General features: G+C 51.7%; 1 protein-coding gene across 2 annotated transcripts in view; it reads right to left on the bottom strand.

The window, feature by feature from the left end:
• The window catches only part of LOC140430971 (excitatory amino acid transporter 2-like), a 643,482-nt gene that overhangs the window by 33,915 nt on the left and 584,874 nt on the right, over nt 1-24,693 (bottom strand). For both annotated transcript variants that reach the window (XM_072518822.1, XM_072518821.1), the window contains one exon: nt 1,263-1,397. In XM_072518822.1, coding sequence (XP_072374923.1) covers nt 1,263-1,397 — 135 coding nt within the window. The remainder of the gene's footprint in view (nt 1-1,262; nt 1,398-24,693) is intronic.

The following is a 24,693-nucleotide window of genomic DNA, read 5'->3' as shown; positions in this document are numbered from 1 at the left end:
GTTAATAATCCAAATACAGAACTGGGAACTGGGGAATGTTGATGTTAATAATCCAAATACAGAACTGGGAACTGGGGAATGTTGATGTTAATAATCCAGATGCAGAACTGGGAACTGGGGAATGTTGATGTTAATAATCCAAATACAGAACTGGGAACTGGGGAATGTTGATGTTAATAATCCAAATACAGATCTGGGAACAGGGGAATGTTGATGTTAATAATCCAAATACAGAACTGGGAACTGGGGAATGTTGATGTTAATAATCCAAATACAGTACTGGGAACTGGGGAATGTTGATGTAAATAATCCAGATGCAGAACTGGGAACTGGGGAATGTTGAAGTTAATAATCCAAATACAGAACTGGGACCTGGGGAAGGTTGATGTTAATAATCCAAATACAGAACTGGGACCTGGGGAAGGTTGATGTTAATAATCCAAATACAGAACTGGGACCTGGGGAAGGTTGATGTTAATAATCCAAATACAGAACTGGGACCTGGGAAATTTTGAATTACCTGTCTGAATACAGAGTTGGGAACTGTGCAGATCTGTTCTGGTTGAACCTTTATGCCAAGGAAGAGTGACTGAAATCCATATGACTGAAATATTGCTGGCTCTGGAAAAGTTTCTGTGGTCGAGCTCAAAATGTTTGAGGGAGGAATCATGAACATATGCCACTGGAAGAAACACTTCACTTTGGGTTCTCTGAGTGGGGCTTCTGAACTCCAGTTAAACTGTTGCTTTGCTGATATCCAACAAAGAATGGGTCTGGATAGTCCTCGCCCCACACTTCAGTCACTCCCAGCACATCACTTACTTGGGGCATTCTCAACCTATGATAATATATTGATTTTCGTTGTTTTCTATGGTCAGCTCATTTCCATGAAGCTGCATAGAAAGCCTGCGAGGTAATGACCAAAAGAATGCTGTTTGGGACGATATTCTTGGGTTATCATAAACAAGCACAAAGGTTACTATGTGTTACTGCAAGCCCGCAGAGAACTAGTTCATCAGCCATCTTATTATACCACGCAAGGTAAACACTACACTAATGTGGCCGTATATCCACAGCAACTACATCCAGTCTATTAGCGACTGATGCATTCATCTGTTGCCTCTGGCATTGGCCTTAAAAGCATTTTGGCCAGAATGAAGGATACAAGAAAAGGACTTCACATTTTGGAGCTAAAATTAGGAGAACCAGAAACCAATCTAAAGGACTTGATTGAAATTTTCAACAGAAGCATTTTTACTTACAGGAGCCAATCAACAGCAACGAGGAGACTGATGTCTTGTGTGGGAAGGCCTACAGCGGTAAGAATCAGCAGCATGGTGACTAGGCCTGCACTCGGTATACTCGCAGCTCCAACGCTCGCCAAGGTCGCTGTCAAACTGTGAAGTGAACATCGAGACTCTCTTTATTGGTGAGATTGGAACATGGAACAGTGTGGGACCAGAAAATCTCTGACTCTGCTTTTGATCATTTTGTTTCTGTAATTGTCCCCATTTTCTCCTGAGTTTCAACTAAATTATTAACTGTTTTGTCATCTGGAAAGTTTTGGCCTCATCTATTGGGTTTGATTGTTTGGCATGGCCTTTCCAAGGATGAACGTGTTGCCTGTGTTTCAGAGTGCAATTCCCATTTCTACAACCTGAAGTGAAGGCCGACGGCTGGAGTGCATTTGGTGTAAAATTGATCTGGCAGTCCACAGCCGGATCTGCCCTGACCACCTCACTCCTATCCAGCTAAATCATTTTATTACCACTGTTACTCCTTCCAAATCCTTCCCTCCTCACTACCAACTCCATCATCAATACCAAGTGTGAGGAATTCCTGGGATTTTCTTCATCAAACCCGAGACTCCTCACCCCCCATCTCAGTCTCACTTATTTCTAAATGCCTATTGGCAACTCCTCCCCCCCCCCCCCCACCCCCCAATACCCTGGAATTTTACTACTTAGAGTTCTACTACTTCTTCTCTCCCTTCACCTCACTAGTTCTCTTCAGACTCATGTCATGCATGGGATCCATTTTCCTGAATCTCCTCCTCTTCAGTTAACTCCCTCATCATGTCTCCAACATCATGTTTTTTCCCCATAGATCTGGGGCGTCATTCTCCGACCCCCCGCCGGGTCGGAGAATGGCCGTTGGCCGCCGTGAATCCCGCCCCCGCCCCCGCCGAAGTCTCCGAAGGGAGAAAAGTCGGCGGGGCGTTAATGGCGCCGCTGCCGCGGAGAATGTCACGGGTCTGCGCAAGGCAGCCTCCACCCCAGCACGGACCCCCTCCCCAACCTCCACCCCAGCACGGACCCCCCCCAACCCCCAACCTCCATCCCAACACAGACCCCCCCCCCAACCTCCACCCCGGCATGGACCCCCTCCCCAACCCCCAACCTCCACCCCGGCACGGACCCCCCCCCCAACCTCCACCCCAGCACGGACCACCTCCCCAACCTCCACCCTGGCACGGACCCCCCCCAACCCCCAACCTCCACCCCAGCACGGACCCCCCCACCAACCTCCACCCCGGCACGGACCCCCCCCCCCCCCAACGTCGACGTGAATCAAACCTCCTTTTCATCGGCGTGACCTGGTGCTCCAGGCTCACGCCGACCAGCGAGGAGGTGAGTGACGGCCTGGGGGGTTGGCTCTGGGCAGGAAATGGCGTGGCCACAGACTGATTGCGTGAGGAGAGGTTTGTGTCGGCTTGTGTGTGTGTGTGTGTGTGCGGCGGGGGGGGGGGGGGGGTGGTTAGAGTAGGCTGGGCTCCGGGGGAGTGCCGGGAGGGGGTCCGTGCCGGGGTTGAGGTTGGGGGTTGGGGGGAGTCCGTGCCGGGGTGGAGGTTGGGGGGGGGGGGGGTCCGTGCTGGGGTGGAGGTTGGGGGTTGGGAGGGGGTCCGTGCCGGGGTGGAGGTTGGGGGGGGGGTCCGTGCCGGGGTGGAGGTTGGGGGGGGGGTCCGTGCCGGGGTGGAGGTTGGGGGTTGGGGGGGGTCCGTGCTGGGGTGGAGGTTGGGGAGGGGGTCCGTGCCGGGGTGGAGGTTGGAGGGGGGTCCGTGCCGGTGTGGAGGTTGGGGGGGGGGGGTCCGTGCCGGGGTGGAGGTTGGGGGGGTCCGTGCCGGTGTGGAGGTTGGGGGTTGGGGGGGGGGTCCGTGCTGGGGTGGAAGTTGGGGAGGGGGTCCGTGCCGGGGTGGAGGTTGGGGGGGGGGTCCGTGCCGGGGTGGAGGTTGGGGGGGGGTCCGTGCCAGGGTGGAGGTTGGGGGGGGTCCGTGCTGGGGTGGAGGTTGCGGGTTGGGGGGGGTCCGTGCTGGGGTGGAGGTTGGGGAGGGGGTCCGTGCCGGGGTGGAGGTTGGGGGGGGGGTCCGTGCCGGGGTGGAGGTTGGGGGGGGGGTCCGTGCCGGGGTGGAGGTTGGGGGGGGGGTCCGTGCTGGGGTGGAGGTTGGGGGTTGGGGGGGGTCCGTGCCGGGGTGGAGGTTGGGGAGGGGGTCCGTGCTGGGGTGGAGGTTGGCGGGGGGGTCCGTGCCGGGGTGGAGGTTGGGGAGGGGGTCCGTGCCGGGGTGGAGGTTGGGGGGGGGGTCCGTGCTGGGGTGGAGGTTGGGGTTTGGGGGGGGTCCGTGCTGGGGTGGAGGTTGGGGAGGGGGGTCTGTGCTGGGGTGGAGGTTGGGGAGGGGGTCCGTGCTGGGGTGGAGGTTGGGGAGGGGGTCCGTGCCGGGGTGGAGGTTGGGGAGGGGGTCCGTGCCGGTGTGGAGGTTGGGGGGGGGGGTCCGTGCCGGGGTGGAGGTTGGGGGGGGGGTCCGTGCTGGGGTGGAGGTTGGGGGTTGGGGGGGGTCCGTGCCGAGGAGGGTGATGGGAGGGCAAATGAGTTGGTCCACCTGGCCAGGTGCCAGCCTCCAACAGTTGGACCCATGCGGTCCATGCCACCTGGCTGGGGGGAGGAGGGGATATGGGCAATGATGACATGTCGTCGTTCCCCTCCCCCCCACCAGGCCGTCATGTTTTCAGACCATCCAGCGATGTTGGCCGCCGTGGTGGCAGCCGCTCATGTCTATGTTGCCCTGGATGAGGAGGAGGAGGAGGAGGAGCGTGCCAGAGAGGCGGCGCAGGCTGCCGCAGAGGGGCAGGCGGCAGCGCCCAGGCTGGAGGGACACCTGACCGACAGGACGAGGAGGGGGAGGAGGACGTCGCGGCCCCACGGCAACGGAGGCACCCGAGGGCGCCCCGTGTGTACCGGCCCCGGCAGTCATACCAGGACCTCACGGACCGGGAATGCAGGAGGAGACTCTGGATGAGCCGGGAAACCGTGGCACACATCTGCCACCTGCTGGCACACCTGTCACCGCGTGGCACTGGTGGGGGACACCCTCTCCCGTGTCCGTCAAGGTTACGGTGGCCCTGAACTTTTATGCAACGGGGTCATTCCAGGCACCGAGTGGGGACCTGTCTGGCATATCGCAGACAACGGTGCACTGGTGCATCCGGGCAGTGGCAGATGCCCTTTATGCCATGGCGCAGCGCTACATCCGCTTCCCCGTGGACCGGGCCAGCCAAGATGCCCGGGCCGTGGGCTTCTCTGCCGTTGCCGGGTTCCCCATGGCCCAGGGCGCGATCGATGGGATGCACGTCGCCGTGCGGCCACCTGCAGATAACAGGGCCGTGTTCACTAATAGGAAGGGGACCTATTCGATGAACGTACAGGTGGTCTGCGACCACCGCATGATGATCCTGCACGTCTGCGCCCGTCACCCAGGCAGTGTAGACGACTCATTCGTGTTGTCGCGGTCATCCATCCCCGGCATGTACGAGGGACGCCATCCCCGGCTGAGGGGCTGGTTGCTGGGCGACAGGGGCTACTCATTGCGATCGTGGCTGATGACGCCTATATGGAGGCCACGCAATGAGGCGGAGAACCGCTACAATGATGCCCATGTAGCGACAAGGGGAGTGATCGAGAGGTGCTTTGGCGTGCTGAAGATGCGTTTCAGGTGCCTGGACCTCTCTGGGGGCGCCCTCCAGTATCGGTCAGATAGGGTCGGCCGCATCATTGTGGTGTGCTGCGTCCTGCACAACATAGCCCAGCAGAGGGGCGATGTGCCGCAGGCAGAGGAGGGCGGAGTGGAGGAGCAGCAGGAAGAGGCGCAGTCCTCCCCAGATGAGGGGGATGGGGGCAATGGTCAGGGCAGACGGGGTAGACACAGGCGGGTGGCTGTCCACCGTTACCGGCTGGCCCAGCGGGCACGGGACAGACTGATAGCCGCCCGCTTCACTGACTAGATGGGCATGGGAATCGGGTAGTATGGCCACAGACCGCACACCATGGCAACAGCCGACCACCCACACCCCCCACCCATCCACCCACCCAGCACCCTCACCCCCCTCCCCAACCCCACACACCCCACCCGCATGCACACCCCCCCCCCCCCCTAATTGACGATCCACCGGCGGCACAACGGGCCGGGCTCACCCAGTTGCGGGTGGACGCGTGTCTATCGCAGGCCATGGAGGATGATGACAACCCGCCCTGCGATGAGCTCCTGGCTCTACATCGTTGGACTATGTCTGACCCATGGCCACAGTACCACCATCCACCCGGACCATCCCTGCATGCGGCTGTGACACTGCAGCGCACGATCCCGTCCTCTGCCCGGGGGATGTTGATGACGGCCCAGGGAGAAGGGGGCAGACTCACCTGGGGCTGAGGTAAGACCACCCGTCACACACACACTTGCGCTCAACGTACATGACACGCCCGCACACTTTGGACAGAGCACAAAGGCAGCTTCGGTAGGTGTAACATTGACTTTAATAACCAAAGGAGTTCATGCACGTGCCCTAGCCCCTAAAACTCATCTGTGCCCTGCACCCGTGCCAACTTACTCTGTCTAATTGTTTGGCCTTACGGGCCCTTTGACTACGTCTACGTGGTTCCCCAGACGGTACAGCAGAACTGGAGGTGGACTCCTGTGATTCCCGCCCTCTGACACTGGATCTCTTTGGCAGCCGTTTCCTGGGGCATCCTGGCCGAGATGGGCCAGGCTGCGGCCCGGGCGACTGGGATGGCGAGCTGCCAGCCTGTCCTGCCCGTTGCCCACCCGATGCACCTGGGATGGAAGGGGGGGAGTCCGAGGTGTCGCGGTGTACCGGGACCTCCCCTACAGAGCGAGCCGGGACGGACCACACCACCTCCTCCTCCCTCGGGGTGCCCGATGGCCCCCAGGCCTCTACATGGGTGGGGGATGCGAACGGACTGGCCATCCGACGCGCCCCCGACATCTGGCGCTGCCAGTCCTGGAGGCCCGTGCTGGTATCGACAGGGGTCTGCAGGTTTGCAGCCATGGAGCCCAGGGGGTTGTCAAACCCTGTCTGTGACAGTGTGACGCCGGCTCGCACATGGCCACTGGCGCCGATGCCCTCAGCGATGGCCTGCTGAGACTGGGCTATGGCCTGCTGAGACTGGGCCATGGCCTGCTGAAACTGGGCCATGGCCTGCAGAGACTGGGCTATGGCCTGCTGAGACTGGGCTATGGCCTGCTGAGACTGGGCCATGGCCTGCTGAGACTGGGCCATGGCCTGCTGAGACTGGGGTATGGCGTTGAGCGCCTCTGCCATCTGGCGCTGGCACTGGCTCATGGCCTCCTGTGAGAGGGCAGCCATTTCCTGGGCCACAGACGCCGCCTGCACGGAAGGCCCCAGGCCTCGCAAACCGTTCCCCATGTCTGACACCGTCGCACCCATTGCCTCCACCGCGGACGCCACCCGTGCGGTGTCAGCCTGGGTGGCACGCATGACCGGGACCACTCCCAGCTCCTGGACGCGGGTGGACTCCTCCACCTGCGACCGCAGCCGCCGCAAGCCACCCATCACCCTATTCGCTCGTCTCCGTGTCGGTGGTTGCATCGGATCTATGTGTGGGTGTGGTAACTGCAGGAACCCGGGATCCATCTGGGCGGCAGATGTTCGCTTGGCCTGGGCTGCCCTCCGACCGCCCGGTCCCTCTGCTGCTCCTACCTCCACCTGCTGTACCGGGACGGCTGTGTTGTGCGCACCAGTGAGTGTACCAGACGCCTCATCACTAAAGTGCCCAACCGTGGTGAGTGTTTCTGCGATGGTGGAGGGTGTTGGTGACAGCAGTGGCGTTGTGTCGTGCTCTTCGTCCCACTCTGACTCCATGGCACTTTGGGGTGGGGGTTCGTCTCCACCCATCCACTCTGAGTCACTGTCCGGTATTTCGTCTTCCCGGGTAGGGGTGTCCTGGGTAGTGCTGTCCCGGGTAGTGCTGTCCCGGGTAGTGCTGTCCCGGGTATTGCTGTCCCGGGTAGGGGTGTCCTGGGTAGTGCTGTCCCGGGTAGTGGTGTCCCGGGTAGGGGAGTCCTGGGTAGTGCTGTCCCAGGTAGTGCTGTCCCGGGTAGTGCTGTCCCGGGTAGGGGTGTCCTGGGTAGTGCTGTCCCGGGTACTGGTGTCCCGGGTAGGGGTGTCCTGGATAGTGGTGTCCTGGGTAGTGGTGTCCTGGCTCGGATGTGACGGGGGCCTGTGGCTGCCCCCCTCATCGCTGGCTGGTCGCTCCCGCACGTGACGGGGGTGTCATCTCCCTGTTGCTCCAGGTCTCTCCGTCTCCCGTGGTGTGCGAGGGGCATCCTGCGGGCGTCGCATGCTGGAGGGTCCGGGTCTCTCCGTCTCCCGTGGTCTCCGAGGGGCATCCTGCGGGCGTCGCATGCTGGAGGGTCCGGGTCTCTCCGTCTCCCGTGGTCTCCGAGGGGCATCCTGCGGGCGTCGCATGCTGGAGGGTCCGGGTCTCTCCGTCTCCCGTGGTCTCCGAGGGGCATCCTGCGGGCGTTGTGCATCTGCGGGGATGGGTGCCTGGACGTTTGGTCCTGTGATACACAATGAAGCATGCATGGTTAGACATCAGGCAGTGATCAGGTGATACGGGAGAGGGGGATATAGGGGAGGGGGGATATGGGGACGGGCTGTTGGTGGCTCACTTGCTCGTGGGCCCCCGACCTCTGCATCAGCAACCTCCCGGTCCTCAGGTCCGCCAGCCAGTTCCAGGGCCCTTTCCTCGTGTACGGTCAGTGGCCTCTCATCAGCGGGCCCTCCTCCAGTCCTCACATGCTCCCTATTGTTGTGTGCGCGCTTCTCCTGTGGGGGGGGGGGGGTGGCAGGGGTAACAGGCAACAGTGTTTGGCAGGTATATGAATGCACGCCACCGGTTGCGCGTGCATTGCAGAGGTTAAGGTTAGGGCTGGATTCACTTGGGGATATGGGGGATATGGGGGAGGGGGGATATGGGGGAGGGGGGATATGGAGGAGGGGGGATATGGGGGAGGGGGAATATGGGGGATATGGGGGAGGGGGATATGGGGAGGGGGGATATGGGGGAGGGGGGATATGGGGGAGGGGGGATATAGGGGATATGGGGGAGGGGGTATATGGGGGAGGGGGGATATGGGGGATATGGGGGAGGGGGGATATGGGGGAGGGGGGATATGGGGGAGGGGGGATATGGGGGATATGGGGAGGGGGGATATGGGGGAGGGGGGATATGGGGGAGGGGGGATATGGGGGAGGGGGGATATGGGGGAGGGGGATATGGGGGAGGGGGATATGGGGGAGGGGGGATATGGGGGAGGGAGGATATGGGGGAGGGGGGATATGGGGGATATGGGGGAGGGGGGATATGGGGAGGCGGGATATGGGGGAGGGGGGATATGGGGGATATGGGGGAGGGGGGATATGGGGAGGCTCACCCTGCCTGCTCTGACGAGGTCGTTCACCTTCTTGTGGCACTGGGTGCCTGTCCGTGGTGTCAGGGCCACAGCGGTGACGGCCTCTGCCACTTCCCTCCACAGACGCCGGCAGTGGCGTGGGGCAACTCTGCGGCCGTGCCCGGGATACAGAGCGTCCCTCCTCTGCTCCACCGCGTCCAGGAGCGCCTCCACATCGCGTGACTCGAACATCGGGGCTGAGCGGCGGCCAGCCATCCAGTCGGGTGTTGCGGTCGGGTGTTCTGGTCGGGTAGGGGGGAGCTGCGCAGCCTTATGAGCCGTCACGCCGTGCAGCGCGTATGACGCTGCACGGCGTGAACCACTGCGCAAGCGCGGATCCCGTTACGTCGCTGCTAGCCCATTTCGGGCCGGAGACTATCGTCCCATTTTTATGACGTGACGCAAGTGGGATTTGCGCCGTTTTTTGCGCCGATCGGCGGACTTTCCGCCGATAACGGAGAATTTCGCCCCATGTTCCCCATAGTTTTTAAAAGTAATAGATACATATGAAGTGAAACCACATAAACAATGAAGAAGCAAGGTTATTTTGGTACAGTTAGAAGAAGATAGGCTCAAGTGTACTTTCTATGAGTGCGAACATTTATAAGATGGTTATTTTTGAAACTGCCTTCTTTGATTCAAGGTTAAACGGAGAAAGGAATGAGACCTCTTATAGAGTCTGCCTTGAGACAAGCCTATGTGACTTCATATTACATCTGGCTGGAGACAAACCAGTTTGAACCGCTTATTCTGGAGACTGAAACAAAAAATAGCAGCTGTCCTTGCTCAAGACTCTCAGGGTCAGTTGGACTGAGGATTTTAGGAAGAACTCATAAGACCATAAGACATAGGAGCAGAATTAGGCCACTCGGCCCATCGAGTCTGCTCCGCCATTCCATCATGGCTGATATTTTTATCATTCCCATTCTCCTGCCTTCTCCCCATAACCCCTGAGCCCCTTATTAATCAAGAACCTATCTATCTCTGTTTTAAAGACGCTCAGTGATTTGGCCTCCACAGCCTTCTGCGACAAAGAGTTCCACAGATTCACCACCCTCTGGCTGAAGAAATTCCTCCTCATCTCTGTTTAAAAGGATCGTTCCTTTATTCTGAGATTGTGTCACCTGCTTCTAGTTTTCCTACAAGTGGAAACATCCTCTCCACGTCCATTCTATTCAGGCCTCGCAGTATCCTGTAAGTTTCAATAAGATCCCACCTTATCCTTCTAAACTCCAATGAGTACAGACCCAGAGTCCTCAACAGTTCCTCATACGACAAGCTCTTCATTCCATGGATCATTCTTGTGTACCTCCTCTGGACCCTTTCCAAGGCCAGCACATCTTTCCTTAGATACGGGGCTCAAAACTGCTCACAATGCTCCAAATGGGGTCTGACCAAAGCCTTATACAGCCTCAGAAGTACATCCCTGGTCTTGTATTCTAGCCCTCTCAACATGAATGGTAACATTGCCTTCCTAACTGCCGACTGAACCTGCACGTTAACCTTAAAGAGAATCGTGAACAAGGACTCCCAAGTCCCTTTGCGCTTCTGATTTCCTAAGCATCTCCCCAGTTAGAAAATAGTCCATGCCTCCATTTCTCCTTCCAAAGTGCATAACCTCACAATTTTCCACATTGTACTCCATTTGCCACTTCTTTGCCCACTCTCCTAGCCTGTCCAAGTCCTTCGGCAGCCCGCCTGCATCCTCAATACTATCTGTCCCTTTACAGATCTTTGTATCATCTACAAACTTAGCAACAGTGCCTTCAGTTCCTTCTTCCAGATCATTAATGTATATTGTGAAAAGTTGTGGTCCAGCACCGACCCCTGAGGCACACCACTAGTCACCAGCTGCCATCTGAAAAAGACCCCTTTATCCCCACTCTCTGCCTTCTGCCAGTCAGCCAATCCTCTATCTATGCCAGGATCTTACCCTTAACACCATGCACTCTTAACTTATTTAACAGTCTCCTATGCAGTACGTTGTCAAAGGCCTTCTGGAAATGTAAATAAATCACGTCCACTGGTTCTCCTTTGTCTAACTTTCCTGTTACTCCCTCAAAGAATTCTAACAGATTTGTCAGACATGACCTCCCCTTGACGAAGCCATGCTGACTCAGTCCTATTTTATCATGCGCTTCCAAGTACCCCGCGATTTCATCTTTAATAATGGACTCTAAAATCTCACCAATGACTGAAGTCAGGCTAACCAGCCTATAATTTCCCACCTTCTGCCTCCCTCCCTTCTTAAAAAGTAGTATTACATTAGCCACTTTCCAATCCTCTGGGACCCTTCCTGCCTCCAATGATTCCTGAAAAATGACCATCAATGCCTCCACAATCTCCTCAGCTATCTCTTTTAGAACCCTCGGGTGTAGTCCATCCGGTCCAGGTGACCTATCCACCTTCAGACCTTTCAGTTTCCCCAGAACCTTCTCCTTAGTGATGGTCACTACACTCACCTTTTCCCCCTGATTCTCCTGGAGCTCTGGCATTCCACTGGTGTCTTCCAGCATGAAGACTGATGTAAAGTAACTATTCAGTTCCTCTGTGATTCCTTTGTTTCCTATTATTACTTCTCCAGCCACATTTTCCAGTGGTCCAATGTCTATTTTTGCCTCTCTCTTAACTTTTATATATTGAAAAAAAATCTCCCTAAATTCTTTTATATTACTAGCTAGCTTGCACTCATATTTCATCTTCTCCCCCCTTATTACTTTTTTAGTTATCCTCTGCTCGCTTTTAAAGGCTTCCCAATCCTCTGGCTTCCTACTAATGCTCGCCACTTTGTATGCTTTTTCTTTTTCTTTTATGCTGTCCTTGACTTCCCTAGTCAGCTATGGATGCCTTGTCCTCCCCTTATCATGTTTCCTCCTCCTTGGGATGAATTTCTGTTGTGCCTCCCGAATAAGCCCCCTAAATTCCTGCCATTGATGTTCCATTGTCTTCCATGCTCTGCTCCTTTTCCAATCAACTCTGGCCAGCTCCTCCCTCGTGTCTTTGTAGTTACCCTTATTTAATTGTAATATCGTTACATCTGATTGCAGCTTCTCCCTCTCAAACTGCAGGGTAAATTCCATCATCTTGTGGTCACTGCTCCCGAAGAGTTCCTTCACCTTAAGTTCCCTAATCAAGCCTGCCTCATTACACATCACCAAATCCAGAATTGCCTGTTCCCTAGTAGGCTCTGTCACAAGCTGCTCCAAAAATATATCTTAGAGATTCCACAAATTCCTTTTCTTGGGATCCACTACCAACCTGACTTTCCCAGTCCACCTGCATATTGATGTCCCTCATAATTATTGTAATGTTGCCTTTCAGTTTCCCCAGAACTGTAACAGGTGCTGCAATACCAGACAGGAGGAAAGAACTGTTTTTAAGGTAACCCCCATGCAGAGGGCTGGTAAGGACCGAACTCTTGTTCAAAGAAGCAAGGATTGTAAACAGTTAATGACCACAGAATCACCAGAAGTTATGCTGAAATGGGACGCCTATCTCATTATGCTCAAAAGGTTGAGGTAGAGAAACAGGTGCACTGTGTTATGTGAAAGTACCTTTAAGAATGGGTGTTTAAGAAATGTACCCTTCAGAAATGTACCTTTAAGAAATGGGTGTTTAAGAAATGTACCTTTAAGAAATGGATGTTTATCAGTGATGTCAGAGTGTGGGTGGAGCTGGGCTGTCTGTCAGCTTTTTACTTGCGTTTTAGGCTGTTTGCTGCAGGCTGTGATTTAGTTTTGTTTTCAGTGTTGGAGCTGAAGCCAGACAAAGCAGGTGTACTGTTGATCTCTCTGCCATGAAAAGACTACCTCTTGATCATTTGGTGAATTAGGAATTATAAATGTTTTCAGTCGTGAATGTAAACCTGATGTGCTTCTGTTAAAAGGTGTTTCTTTTGTCTTCCGAATGTTGTTTGGGAAGTTATTAAGGATTACTTAGTGTTGTATTCTTTGGGGGTTGTATTTGAATTAATGGTTGCTAAGATGTTCATTTATGTTTTAAAAAGGTTAACTTGAGTTCATAGAATAAACATTGTTTTATTTTGAAAAATACTTTTCAATTTCTGCTGTACCACACCTGTAGAGTGGGCCGTGTGCTCCCCATACCACAATCTATTAAAAGTTGTGGGTCAGGTGAACTCCATGATACACGTTGGGGTTCTCTAAACCCTGGCCCATAACAATTGGGGGCACGAGCGGGATAAAAGTATATCTATTGGATTGGCTTAATGAATTTAAAGACAGTGAGGGGTGAGCATATTGTGGGTGCTTTTCAGGTGTGGTATTTCATTTTAAGTGGGGAGTGTGTTGTGGACAATGGCTCTTTCAGAGGCTCAGATATTTTTGGGGGTGGAGATGGTCACACGCAGTACCTTACGGACAGAGACTAAAAGCAGACTGTTAGATTTGGCAAAACCATTGCAGTTAACATTACCTGACAAAATGCGAAAAGATGAGGTCATTATGGTGGTGGCTAAGCATTTAAAGTTGCCTGAGATACAGTTTGACTCATTGGAAATGGCAAAAATTCAGTTACAACTTAAACAAATGGAACATCAGAAATAATTAAAGCAGCTTGAATACGAAAGAGTGAGAGAGGAAAAAGAAAAGGAGAGGGAAGAAAGGAGAAAAGAAAGAATAACCCTAGCAGAACAAAAAGAAAGAGAAAGGGAGATACAGATCAGGGAAAAAGATGAAGAGAGTTTGAACTTCAGAAACTGGTCATGAAACATAACAGTCAGTTAAATTTGGCAGACGTAAAGGGAAACGTACAGTTGGATGATAGTGATGAGGATAGTGAGAAAGAGCGTCATAGTAAAAGGCTTGGTGGGGATCTATTTAAATATGTGCAAGTATTGCCAAGGTTTGACGAGAAGGAGGTGGAAATCTTTTTCATTTCATTTCAGAAGGTAGCTAAACAAATGAAATGGCCACAGGACATGTGGATATTACTGACTCAAACAAAGCTGGTAGGTAGCGCTAGTGAAGTGTTTACATCACTACCGGAGGAGATATCTGGGACGTATGAGGAGGTGAAAAATAATCCATCTTAGGTGCACATGAGCTAGTGCCTGAAGCTTACAGACAAAGGTTTAGAAATTTAAGGAAAGAATTTAGTCAAACATACATGGAGTTTGAAAGGCTCAAACAGAGTAATTTTGATAGGTGGATAAGGGCTTTGAAAATAGACACCAAAGGTATGAAGCTCTCAGAGAAATTATACTTTTGGAGGAGCTTAAAAATTCAATTCCTGATGTATTGAGAACTCATGTGGAAGAGCAGAGGGTTAAAACTGCAAGATTATCAGCAGAAATGGTAGATTTTTATGAATTAGTTCATAAGCTTGGTTTCCAACATCAGTTTCAGCCGGTGAGGGATAGAAACTGGGGACATGAGAAATAATCAAGTGGTAAAGGTAAAGGTGATCTGATGGGAGATAATAAGGAGAGTGTACCTCAGATTAAAAAAGACATCCAGGAAGGTGGAAGCGACATGAAAAGTTTCAAATGTTTTCACTGTAATAAACTAGGCCATGTAAAGTTACAGAGTTGGTGGCTGAAGAAAAGCACTGGAAAAGGCTGATGTGGTAAAACAGGATAAAACAGTGGGGTTTGTTAAAGTGGTAAAGGAAAGCCCAAGTGAAGCGAAGGAGGTGCAAAAGATTGTACAGCCTGATCAAGAGGAGATTAATAAGAAGGTGCCAGATGTCTTTAAAGAATTTACTTTTGTGGGTAAAGTTTACTCATGTGTATCAGGAGGAGCAGGTAAAGAAGTCACAATTTTAAGAGATGCGGGAGCTAGCCAATCTTTAATGGTAAGAGATGAGGAGTTATGTCGTTTGGGAAGAATATTCCCAGAAAAGGTGGTAATATGTGGAATTCAGGGTGAGAGGAGTAGTGTTCCATTATATAAGGTAAGGTTGGAAAGTCCAGTGAAGAGTGGTGAAGTGGTAGTAGGAGTAATAGAGAAACAATCTTGTCCAGGAACACAGTTTATCTTGGGTAATGATATAGCTGGATCGCAGGTGGGAGTGATGCCTATCCTGGGATTTCTCCGGATAGTGTAGAAACAAGGTCGCAAAGTTAAGACAAGAGGAGAAATCAAAGAGTGACGATGAAGTTGAAGTGCAATTATCAGAAACGATTTTTGATCAGATGGTTGAAAAAGAACAAGAACAGGTGGAGGATGAGGTGGATATTTTTAGTTCAGGACAATTGGCGGAGTTACAACAGAAAGTTGTAGAAATAAACGGGATGTGTCAGAAAGCATACACAGAAGAGGAATCTGCGTGTATACCAAAGTGTTATTACCGTAAAAGTGATGTCTTGATGAGAAAATGGAGACCTTTACATATGCAGGCGGATGAAAGGTGGGCAGAAGTTCATCAAGTAGTATTGCCGGTAGGGTATAGAAAGGAGGTATTGCGAGTTGCACATGAGGTACGAGTGGGAGGTCATTTGGGAATAAGGAAAACTCAAGCTAAAATCCCAAAACATTTTTATTGGCCTGGACTACATAAAGATGTAGTTAAATTTTGTCAATCATGTCACACATGTCAAGTGATAGAGAAACCTCAAGCAGTGATAAAACCAGCACCCTTAATACCCATTCCAGCATTTGAGGAACCTTTTACAAGGGTCCTAATTTATTGTGTAGGACCGCTTCCTAAAACAAAAAGTGGGAATCAATGGGCGCGATTCTCCACTCCCACGCCGGTTGGGAGAATCGCCTGGGCCGCCGAAATTTCCGGGGACGCCGGTGCGACGCCCTCCCACGATGCTCCCAAGCGGCGGGAACAGGCTGGTCGAGTTTCGCGGGCTGCAGGCCGGAGAAACCCAAAATGGCGATTCTCCGGCACCCCCGCGATTCTGAGGCCCGGATGGGCCGAGCGGCCAGGCCAAAATGGCGGGTTCCCCCTGGAGCCCTCCACACCTGGTCGCTACAGTCGTGGGCGTTGCGTGAACACTGGGGGGGCGGCCTGTGGGGGGGCGAGGGGGGATCCTGCACCGGGGGGTACCTTGAATGTGGGGTGGCCCGCGATCGGTACCCACCGATCGTCGGGCCGTCCTCTCTGAAGGAGGACCTCCTTCCTTCCGCGGCCCCGCAAGATCCGTCCCCCATCTTCTTGCGGGGCGGATTTGGACAGGATGGCAACCACGCATTCGCGGGTTGGCGCCGGCCAACCCGCGCATGCGCAGATGACGTCCGTTATGCGGCGCCGGCCGCGTCATCTATTCGGCACCGCTTTTAACGCGGGCGACAAGGCCTGGCACGGGTAGATGACGCGGCCCCGATACTGGCCCATTGTCAGGGCCTGAATCGGTCGGGACCGGGGACGTTCCACGCCGTCGTGAACCTCGACGGCGTTCACGACGGTGCGGCCACTTCGGCGTGGGGCTGGAGAATCGCGCCCAATATCTTTTAACTACAATGGATGTGTCTACTAGGTTTCCAGAGGCTATTCCAGTACGTAATATTACAGCTAAAAAGATTGTGGAGGAGTTACTTAAATTCTTTACTAGATATGGAGTACCCCAGAAATACAATCGGATCAAGGATCAAATTTTACCACAAGGTTATTCAAAGAAGTTATGGATTGCTGAGGAACAAAACAATTTAAATCAGAATCTCAGGGAGCGTTAGAAAGGTGGCATTAGACATTAAAGACAATGTTGAGGGCTTATTGTCAAGATTATCCAGATGATTGGGATAAAGGAATTCCATTTGTACTGTTTGCAATTAGGGATGCACCAAATGAGTCAACCAAATTCTGTCTTTTTGAACTAATTTTTGGTCATGAGGTAAGAGGACCACTTAAATTGATTAAGGAAAAATTGGTGAGTGTGAAATCGGAAATTACATTATTGGATTACGTGTCAAATTTTAGGGAACAATTAAATAGAGCAGGTGAATTTGGGCAGACAACATTTGAAAGTTGCCCAAAATGTGATGAAACGGGTCGCGGACAAGAAGTCCAAAGTTCATAGTTTTGCCAGTGGAGATAAAGTTTTGGTGTGGCTACCGGTGGTAGGTGAGCCTTTAAAAGCTAGGTTTATTTGACCTTATCAGATTGAAAGGAAATTAAGTGAGGTGAATTATGTGGTAAAAACACCAGATAGAAGGAAGACTCACTGAGTGTGTCATATGAATGTGCTTAAAAGGTACTTTGAAAGGGAAAGAGAGAAAAAGGAGGTTTTAATGATTCTAATTCAAAGTGATGAAACAAATCCAGATGACTGTAAATTTGACATACCTCAAATTAAATTGGAAAATGAGGATGTTCTTAAAAATTGGGATAAATTGTTGAGTTACCTTCCAGAGGATAAGCGAACTGACCTGAAAGAGTTATTGACATTACATGGGCAAGTTGGTAGAGATAAATTGGGAAGTACTACAATGGCTATACATGATGTAGATGTGGGAAATGCTGTTCCAATCAAACAACATCCATATAGACTTAACCCATTAAAATTGGCACAGGTTAACAAAGAGACTGAGAGTATGCTTAAAAATGGCATAATTGAAGTGGGTTGCAGCCAATGGAGCTCACCCATAGTGATGGTACCTAAACCAGACGGTACCCAATGGTTGTGTGTGGACTATCGAAAGGTTAATGCAGTTACAAGAACGGACTCTTATCCTATCCCACGTTTGGAGGATTGCATTGAGAAAGTGGGCCAATCAGCTTTTATTTCCAAACTGGATTTACTTAAAGGTTACTGGCAGGTACCTTTATCCGAAAGGGCGAAGGAGATTTCAGCTTTTGTGACTCCAGATGGTATATACCAATTCAAAGTTATGCCATTTGGCATGAAAAACACCGCAGCCACATTTCAACGGTAACTACCAAAGTCGTTTCAGGATTACCCAATTGTGCGGTCTACATTGACGATCTGGTAATTTTCAGCCAGACATGGACAGAACATTGGAAACATCTGATGGGAGTCATTCGATCGACTTCAGGAGGCGGGTTTGGTGATAAACCTAACCAAAAGTGAATTTGGAAAAGCCTAAGTTACTTTCCTTGGCCGTACAATCGGACAAGGCCGAATGGTCACACGGGATGTGAAAACAAAAGTTATTGGGGACTTTCCAATACCCTCGACACAACGGGAAATAATGCAAATTCTTGGTATGAGTGGATTTTACTGGAAATTTGCACCGAATTTTAGCAGTGTGGTCGCTCCACTGACGGACTTGCTCAAGAAGCGTAACAAATTCCAGTGGACAGCAGACTTTCAACAGGTATTTGACGGCCTGAAGGCTGTGTTAACCACTGCCCCTGTTTTAGCCATCCCAAATTATACCAAACCATTCAAAGTGGCGGTTGATGCGAGTGATGTGGGCGTACGTGCGGTGCTTCTACAAGACGACGACGAAGGGCTGGAGCGGCCTATTGGTTATTTTTCAAAGAAATTAAATTCTCACCAGAAAAGGTATTCCACGATTGAGAAGGAGACTTTGAGTTTGGTGCTGGCTTTGTAACATTTTCACATTTATGTGACCAGCAATCCATCTGAGACCATTATATATACTGATCATAATCCTTTGACGTTTTTGGAGCGATTCCGGAATAACAATGCAAGACTGTTTCACTGGAGTTTATTGTTACAGCCATTTCATTTAAAAATAGTGCATGCGGCAGGACGAGAAAACGTGATAGCCGATGCTTTGTCACGAATGTGATGAATGGAAGCAGGTTCAGTTGGAGGAACAAGGCCAAAAATGGACTATATTATTATACATGTTCGCGTGTTGTGTTTTTTGAAACGAAGATGTATATTTACCGTGTGCATTTCTTAAAGGATAGTGAAAAGGCGAAAAATGAAACCATCTTGAAGTTGATGGTTTATTTTTTTTTCTTGGGGGGAGGTATGATGTGAGAGTACTTTTAAGAAATGTGTGTTTAAGAAATGTACCTTTAAGAAATGTGTGTTTAAGAAATGTACCTTTAAGAAATGGGTGTTTAAGAAATGTACCTTTACGAAATGGGTGTTTATCAGTGATGTCAGAGTGTGTGTGGAGCTGGGCTGTCTGTCAGCTTTTTACTTTAATTTTAGGCTGTTTGCTGCAGGGTGTGTTTTAGTTTCGTTTTCAGTGTTGGAGCTGAAGCCAGACAAAGCAGGTGTACTATTGATCTCTCTGCCATGAAAAGACTATCTCTTGATCATTTGGTGAATTCGGAATTATAAATGTTTTCAGTAGTGAATGTAAACCTGATGTGCTTCTGTTAAAAGGTGTTTCTTTTGTCTTCTGGATGTTGTTTGGGAAGTTATTAAAGATTACTTAGTGTTGTTATTATTTGGGGGTTGTATTTGAATTGAGGTTGCTAAGATGTTCACTGTATGTTTTAAAAAGGTTAACTTGAGTTCATAGAATAAACATTGTTTTGCTTTAAAAAATACTTTTCCATTTCTGCTGTACCACACCTGTAGAGTAAGCCGTGTGCTCCCCATAACACAGTCTATTAAAAGTTGTGGGTCAGATGAACTCCATGATACACTTTGGGGTTCTCTAAACCCAGGCCCAAAACAACTGGCAATTGTGTGATGAATAGAGGATTTTAGGAATATTGGGACAATTTAAGGGTTAAAAGCCTTGGGTTATAGTATGTTTGACACGTGGTCATGAAAGCAGGCTTCCGGTGGCGAAAAGGTGCGAGTGATCGTCCGCCTGAGAGCTCGGGTTTGGGGTTGGGCTCTGAGGGAGGAAAGATGGCGGGAACAAGCTCGCCACGTGTGGCTGCACCCATTACAGTGGACATGCTGGCTGAAGTTATAGTGGTGGAGTTTGAGCGAGTTCGCCAAACATTTTGATAGGCATCGTAAGGAGATGATAACCTTGCTCAAGGAGTTGGTGGATGATGCCCTGGCCCGAATAAAGGAGGCCTTGGGAAAGACATTGACAGTGGTGTAGGAGCAAGGAGAGGTATAGAAGGGGGTGGAGGAGGCATTGTCGCGGCATAGCGACCAGTTCACCTCGATGTGTGAGGAGCTGTGAAGGGTGGAGGAGAATAACAAAGGACTGAGAGCCAAAGTGGAGGACTTGGAGAACAGATCACAAAGGCAGAATATGTGGATCGTGGATTGCCTGAGGGGCAGGAGGGCTGGAAGCCAATAGAATATTTTGTGGAGATGTTCGCCAAGTTGTTGGGGGAGAAGGAGGACCCCTTCCTCTCTGAGCTGGATAGGGCTCACCAGTCGCTCTGGCCGAAGCCAAAGGTGAATGAACCACCAAGAGCTGAGATAGTCTGCTTTCACAGCTACCGGGTGAAGGAGAAAGTGCTGAGATGGGCAAAGCAGAATCCAGAGGTGAGGTAGGAAGGCAGTGGTATTCGTATATACCAGGATCTCATGCAGAGCTGGCAAGACGGCGCGTGGTCTTTGGTAGGGCGAAGGCGGCGTTGTATAAAAGCAACCTGTGGTTTGGGTTGGTCTCCCCAGTGAAGCTGAGGGCCACACACAACTCCAGGGACTATTACTTTGAGACGGTGGAGGAGGCGGAGGTGTTCATTAAGGCTGAAGGACTGGGACTGAATTGAGTTTGGACTTTGTTTTTCTTTATGGTGTGATTGTGAGAGTGTAAGAAGATGCTTGCCCGAGCTTCACCGGCCCTTCCAACCCTCACAAGTTCCACGTTACCATACAGTCCGGGGATCTCTCAGTCAGTCATGGTCACTGGTCTTGGCCCCGCCCAGCGAACAGGACCCAACCCTTTCCCTGATCACTGTCAGCCAACTGTCCCTGATCCGAATTTTTGTGTAAAGATGGGAAAGGTGATTGATGACTATGTGGGGTTCAAACAGACCGGGGAGGTCTCGCCGTTACTGGTCTGGGAGGTGCTGAAGGCGGTGGTAAGGGGCGAGACCATCTCGTTTAGGGCTCTGGTTGGCAGGGAGGCAAGAGAGGAGCAGCAGCAGATAGTGGAAAAAAAACTTGGAAGTGGATGGGAAGTATGTGGAGGATTCCACTCTGGAACTCCCGATGAGGAGGAAGGAATTGCAGGCACAATTTGGCCTTCAGTCTATGGGGAAGGTGGTTCGGCAGTTAAGGTGGGCGAAGGAGGTAGTATGTGAATATGGGGTGAAGTCCAGTCATTTACTGGCAGGCTAGCTCCCCGGCAGGCAGCTGTGAGAGACATTGTCCAGGTTGGGAATGAGGCAGGGGAGTTGGTGGTGGCACCGGAGCAGGTGAACAAGACATTTGAGGAGTTTTATAGAAAGCTGTATAGGCCAGAGCCCCTAGTGGACGAGTCGAATATGAGGGTTTTTTGGGGGTTTGGAAAGTTTGAGAGTAAGAGAAGAGGAGAGGGCAGGGCTGGAAGAGCCAGTGTGAATGGAGGAGATTCAGGCGGTGATAGGGGAGATGGAAACAGGCAAGGTACCGGGACCGGATGGGTTCCTGGTGGGGTTTTATGAAAGGTTTCTGGATAGGCTGGCACCGCTGTTGGTGGAAATGTTTGAAGGTGCTGTGGCTAAGGCGGTTCTCCTGGAGACGGCGGGACAGGCATCCATCTCATTGTTGTTAAAAAAGGATAAGGACCCGTGGAATGTGGGCTGTATAGACCAAGATCTCTGCTCAATGTGGATGCCAAGATCCTGTGTTGGCACTGAGGATGGAGGAGTGCCTCCTGCAGGTGACTGGGGAAGGTCAGACGGGGTTCGTAAAGGGTAGGCAGTTGTGGAGGGGCATAGTGGGGAAGGGGGGGGGTGGTTGTGGAGCATAGGGTGTCTTTGTATGCCAATGATTTGTTGTTGTACATCTCCACGGTGGGGGATGTAATGGGGCTGCTCAGGAGATACAGGGCCTTTTCTTTTTTTTAAAAAATGTTTTCAATTCAGGTTTTTCATTTCATACAATACAAAATAAACAGGTCTGTGTCGACAGGATACAATTTACAAAAGCCAAACATTGGAGATAACCCCCAAGTCCTGATTCCCCTTACCCCCTGCTCCCCTGACCCACCGATCCTTTTTATTTCAGTTTAAAATATTTTTGTTGTATTTTTACATCTGTACACTGTACAATAGGTGTGTGAGACGTTTCGTATGTACAATTTTGTTACTGTTGCTCCTATGGCTTTGCTGGGGGAGGGCCCTCTGCCCCCCTCCTCGGTCTCTTCCCATGTCCCCTCCTGATGTTTCCCTGGGTCCCTCCCTTCCTGCCCCCCTCCCTCCCTTATTCCTATCCGCTCTGTGTGGTCCTGTCTGCCCTCACTGGCCCCCTGTCCCCCCCCCCCCCCCCCTTCCTATCTGCGATTAGCCTCGAACAGGTCTTGGAACAGGCTGATGAATGGTCGCCATGCTTGGAGGAAGCCCTCGTCCGACCCTTGGATGGTGTATTTGATCTTCTCCAGATGGAGATGTTCTGACAGGTCTGCCAGCCAGTCTGCACGTGTGGGTGGTGCTGCTGATCGCCAGCCGAGCAGGATTCTCCGGTGTGCGACTTGGGAAGCAAAGGCAACAGCATCGGCCCTCTTCTGGCTGGTCCGATACCCCGAAGACTGCCACTCTCGGGAACAGCACCACCCTCACCCCCACACCCTTGGACATCGCCTCAAAGAAGGCTGTCCAGAACCCGGGAAGTCTGGGGCAGGCCCAGAACATATGGGCGTGGTTGGCTGGACCTCCTTGGCACTGCTCACATTTATCCTCCACCTCCGGGGAAAACCTTCTCATTCGGTTTCTGGTTAGGTGTGCACTGTGCACCACTTTGAACTGCTTGTGGCTAGGCCTTGCGCAAGAGGAGGTGGAGTTGGCCCTGCTCAGTGCTTCACTCCAGAGACCCCACCCCACCTCCCTCCCTAGTTTGTCCTCCTATTTCTGTCTGGCTCCTTCTTGTGGTGTCCTCGCCCTTTCCAACAGTCGTCCGTACATGACCCCGCAGTTCCCTTTCTCTATCCCATCTGCCTCTAGCAGTTCCTCCAGCATTGTGTAGGACACCTCGTCATCTCCTTGCGGAGAAGGTTTTTGATCTGTAAATGTCAGAGCTCCTGTCCATTCGGTAGCTCCAGTCTTTCTGTCAGCTTCTCCAGGGTTGCAATTCTGTCTCCCGTGTGGAAGTCCCAAATCGCTAGCGTCCCGCCCGTCCTGTCTCCACTTCTTAAAAGTGGCGTCTAGCATGGCTGGTGGGAATTTGTGGTTACCGCAGATGGGGGCCATGGTGGACATGTCGGTTAAGCCGAAGTGCTGTCTCACCTGGTTCTAAGTTTTGAATGTAGCTGCCACTGGGCCAGATGTGTACTTTTCCAGGGGGATAGGAGCGCAGTCATGGCTAGTGCTCCGAGGGTCGTTCCAGTACAGGAGCCCTCCCTATTTTCACCCATCCCTTGCTTGGCCCCCTTGTCCATCCCCTTACTCTCTCGGCTGTGGCTGCCCAGTGGTAGTATTGCAGGTTCGGAAGGGCCAGGCCGCCCATGTTTCATCTCCTTTGCAGTGTTGTCTTAGGGACTCTAGAATTCTTCCCCACACACACAAATGAAACGTCGTAATCATTTTGTCTATTCCTTAGAAAAAGGCCTTGGGAATGAAGATTCGCCAGACTGGTCAAATTCCACTTGTGGATCCGTGTCCAGTCATGGGCTATCTGAATACCCCAGTAGTGGAATTGTTTGAATGGTAGACACTCCAGCTCTGTCCCTCCCCTGGTCGGGTTCACTGGGGATACCTCACTCTTGCCAAGGTTGAGTTTGTAGCCCGAGAAGGCCCCAAACTATTCCAGGAGTCTCATGGTTTCCTTCAAGACGTTTCGTGGGTCCAAGATTTAGAGGAGCAGGTCATCCACACAGAGTGAGACTCTGTGCTCTCTGTCTCCTCTTCAGATCCCTTCCAGCTTTTTGTGTCTCACAGAGCGATCGTCAGGGGCTCAGTTGCCAGGGCGAACAGGAGTGGGGACAGCGGGCATCTCTGCCTGGTGCCTCTGTGCAGCTGGAAGTATTTGAAGCTGGTGGTGTTGGTCCGAATGTTAGCCTTGGGAGTGTTATACAGGAGTTTCACCCATGAGGTGAACCCTGTCTCTAGTCCAAACCGCTCCAGTACCTCAATGAGGTACTTCCACTCGACTCTGTCAAAGGTCTTTTCTGTGTCCAGGGAGACGATCAAATCTGGTGTTGTCTCCCCGGATAGGGTCAGTATCACATTCAAGAGCCCTCTGATGTTCACAGTTAGCTGTCTACCCTTGACAAAGCCCGTCTGGTCTTCTCCGACTACTTCTGGTAGGCAGTTCTCCAGTCTCTTAGGACTTTCGTGAGTATTTTTGCATCTATGTTAAGCAGTGAAATGGGTCTATACGATCTGCATTCCGTCGGGTCCTTGTCTTTCTTGGGTATCAACGAAATGGTGGCTTGTATTAGCGTAGGAGGTAGGGAGTTCCTCGCTATCAAGTCTGTGAACATCTCCCGTATGTCCAGGGCCAGAGCTGGTGCAAATTTTTTATAGAATTCCGCTGGGAACCCGTCTGGTCCCGGGGTCATCCCCGTCTGCATGGAATCAATGCTCTCCATGACCTCTCAATTTCCTATTGGTGCATCCAGTTCCCCCAGCCTATCGTCACCACGACTGGCATGTCCAGTCCATCGAGGAACCATTTCAACCCCGAGTTCAAGTCGGGGGGCTCGGAGGTGTACAGTCCCCGGGAGAAGGCCTCAAATGCTTAGTTGACCTTTCTTGGTTCGGCTACCAGTCCGCCTCTGCTGTCCTTTACCTGGGCTATTTCCCTTGTCACTGCCTGCTTTCTCAGCTGGTGAGCCAACAGGCAGCTTGCCTTCTCTCTGTGCTCATAAATGGTCCCCCGTGCCTGGTGGAGTTGGTGCACTCCCTTCCTAGTGGATAGCAGGTTAAAGTTTATTTGTAGCTTTTTCCTCTCTGCCAGAAGCTCTATGGTCGAGGCCTCAGTGTATTTTCTGTCGACCTCCAGGATGGAGTTGATTAGT

This window comes from Scyliorhinus torazame, chromosome 10, assembly GCF_047496885.1.
Source record: "Scyliorhinus torazame isolate Kashiwa2021f chromosome 10, sScyTor2.1, whole genome shotgun sequence".
Lineage (NCBI taxonomy): Eukaryota > Metazoa > Chordata > Chondrichthyes > Carcharhiniformes > Scyliorhinidae > Scyliorhinus > Scyliorhinus torazame.
The sequence above is the reverse complement of the archived record's forward strand: the minus strand, read 5'-3'. Positions and strand labels throughout refer to the sequence as shown.